This window comes from Saccostrea echinata, unplaced genomic scaffold (assembly GCF_033153115.1).
Source record: "Saccostrea echinata isolate AGI-Se365-2 ecotype Australia unplaced genomic scaffold, CSIRO_AGI_Sech_v1 ptg000006l, whole genome shotgun sequence".
NCBI classification, from domain to species: domain Eukaryota; kingdom Metazoa; phylum Mollusca; class Bivalvia; order Ostreida; family Ostreidae; genus Saccostrea; species Saccostrea echinata.
Window position 1 is genome coordinate 12,332,610 of NW_026889755.1, and position 2,211 is coordinate 12,334,820.

At 40.8% G+C, this 2,211-nt stretch overlaps 1 protein-coding gene across 1 annotated transcript; it reads right to left on the bottom strand.

The window, feature by feature from the left end:
- Window positions 1–385: 385 nt before the first annotated feature.
- Window positions 386–1,702, bottom strand: LOC133180392 (uncharacterized protein F54H12.2-like). The gene has a single exon (XM_061314929.1). The coding sequence runs from the start codon at window positions 1,700–1,702 to the stop codon at window positions 386–388; it is 1,317 nt and encodes a 438-aa protein (XP_061170913.1).
- Window positions 1,703–2,211: the final 509 nt, after the last annotated feature.

Consider the following 2,211-nt stretch of genomic DNA (forward strand, 5'->3'; position numbering starts at 1 on the left):
ACACATGATTGAACGAGTTTTTTAAACACAATCTTGCAATTAGAAATACTAATACATAAAGTCCACATAAATCGGAATTACGAGGTTGCAGTCGAATGGATTTGAAACGACAAACAACACTGTTCGTTTTCACAAAGTTTTGTATGTCTTGACTGGTAATCAGCTGGGGATTTTCCAAGGCTGTCGAAGAACTCTGCTTGCAATGGACTGTACACGATGATTGTCACCCAGTGTTCTCCGGGTAATGGTAAAGGTTGTGTATTGACGATAAAGGCGCTTGGAAATTCTGTAACCCTTTGAGGCAATGTATTACTAGCAAATACACCTTTTACGTAACGTCTTAAGCAAGGATCTGTCTTCACCATATTTAAAAGATGCGTTGAATTCATGGTTGAATGTAGTTACTGTCACGTGATTTGTCAACCTCAAGTAGGAATGAAAAATTTGCAAATACAATGGCATTGGCAGCTTTGGTTGTTGCTTGTTTGAATTTCAATTCCAGTCTGGTGTTTCCCCTACGAATCATGTTTAAATACTCTTCTCCAAATCCACAAGGATCTATCGTAAACACAAAAAGTGAGTATCCATTTCCAAAATTATCACGAGAGATAATCAGTCCAGCATCATTGTTCCATTTCCGAGAGGCTTCAAATAAACGAGGATAGGCGGCTGAATAATGTCCTGCCGTAAAGTCCGTCTTCAGTGGTCTTCCAGGTACGCTTTCTCCGTTGACGTATATCCCGATATCTGTTAATCCGATATGCTCGAAATTAAAGGGGTTGGCTGCGTAATCCCAATTCACAGCTTTCTGGTCCACCAGAGCCACCACGATTCGATCGGGTACTGCCTGTGGAAATATATTGTCCCAGTAAAACTCGGTAGATCCTTTGGGTATGGTATTCATTTTTAGTTCATTTCTTGATATGGTATACTTCACAGCGGTGGATTCGATCTGTTTACTGTGGTTGAGCAAAACACCTGGATCAACACGTACTTTGGCTACTTTATACACGACGTCTTGTAATTCTAACTTGTAGGCAGGTGCAGAAGTGGCAGACATGATGTCAAAAGGGGCACTGGATCTGAAGAGTTTGATGTAGATATCTACGCCGTTAATCAAGTATTTATCTATATCAAAGATATCTTCCATCAGGTTTCCTTCCAGCTCAAAGACTTTACTTTCCAGAGTGTAACCATACCGCAGGACCAGACCGGCATTGCCTCCATTGTATGCATTTGCGTCGCCAAGATTTCCCTCGTCTTTAAAGAACAGCTCAGATTGTTTTTGTGAATTGAGTTCGTCTTTCCCGCTGAACAAAATTGTTTTGAGATAAGCCTTCCACGGGTAGTTATTGGTATTGAAAGAGACCAATTTGTTGTTCAAGTAGACATCCATTTGGAAGAACATGCTTTGTAGAGGTAAGTTCACCACACCAGTTTCTTCGTTTGCTGCCAGTGCCGATCCATCTGCTTTCAGAATTCGGCTTTTTACGTACAATTTACTTCTTTTTAAATCAATGTATATTGCTCCTGAGCCTGACACCACGATCTCAATGGGTGTGTCAGACATTCCAATGCTAGAAATTGGTCTTGCTTCTGTAAAATACACTTTCTCGACCGCTACTTGGTTTGTGGGGGATGCAAAAAGGGAGAATTCCATTGGTTGTGCTATGTCTTTATTATCACTGCTTAAAAATGCCATTTTTAGAGCTTGAAGATACTTCTGTAGCTGTCAGTATTAAATTCTTTCTTTTTCCTAGACTGTGTTTTCTTGCTTGGTACTCGTCGCTGTTTCTTAACAGACGTCTTTTTCTTTTCTCCGGTGATCTTTCTTTGTTTGTGTTTAGATGCCTGTTTTCTCCTCGGAGTTTGAGATGTTGTTGGCTTCAATTTCTCTGAAGGAATGACAGAAGATTCCGAACGTGGCCCTTTTATACTTCCCTTCACTTTGACAAATGGAGCTCCCTCTTTCACATCCTTGGCATGTTCCACTTTAGCTCTTTCCTCCACCGCAGCTACAGGGGTCACTTGAGGGCTGTTATCTACAGATTCTAACTGTGAATGAGGCCTCAGTGGAATGACATAAGACTTGTAACTTCTCACACCTCTCCCAATTTGTTTTGGTTTGTATTTGTAAGGGTTGAATTTTTTTCTCCGCCATGTTCTTGTAGAAAGCTTTCCATAGTCTAGGATCGCTGACGTAAGTCTGAC

Bases quoted from the DNA above. Each gene is read 5' to 3' on its own strand.
- LOC133180392 (XM_061314929.1), bottom strand. From the start codon at position 1,702: ATGGCATTTTTAAGCAGTGATAATAAAGACATAGCACAACCAATGGAA.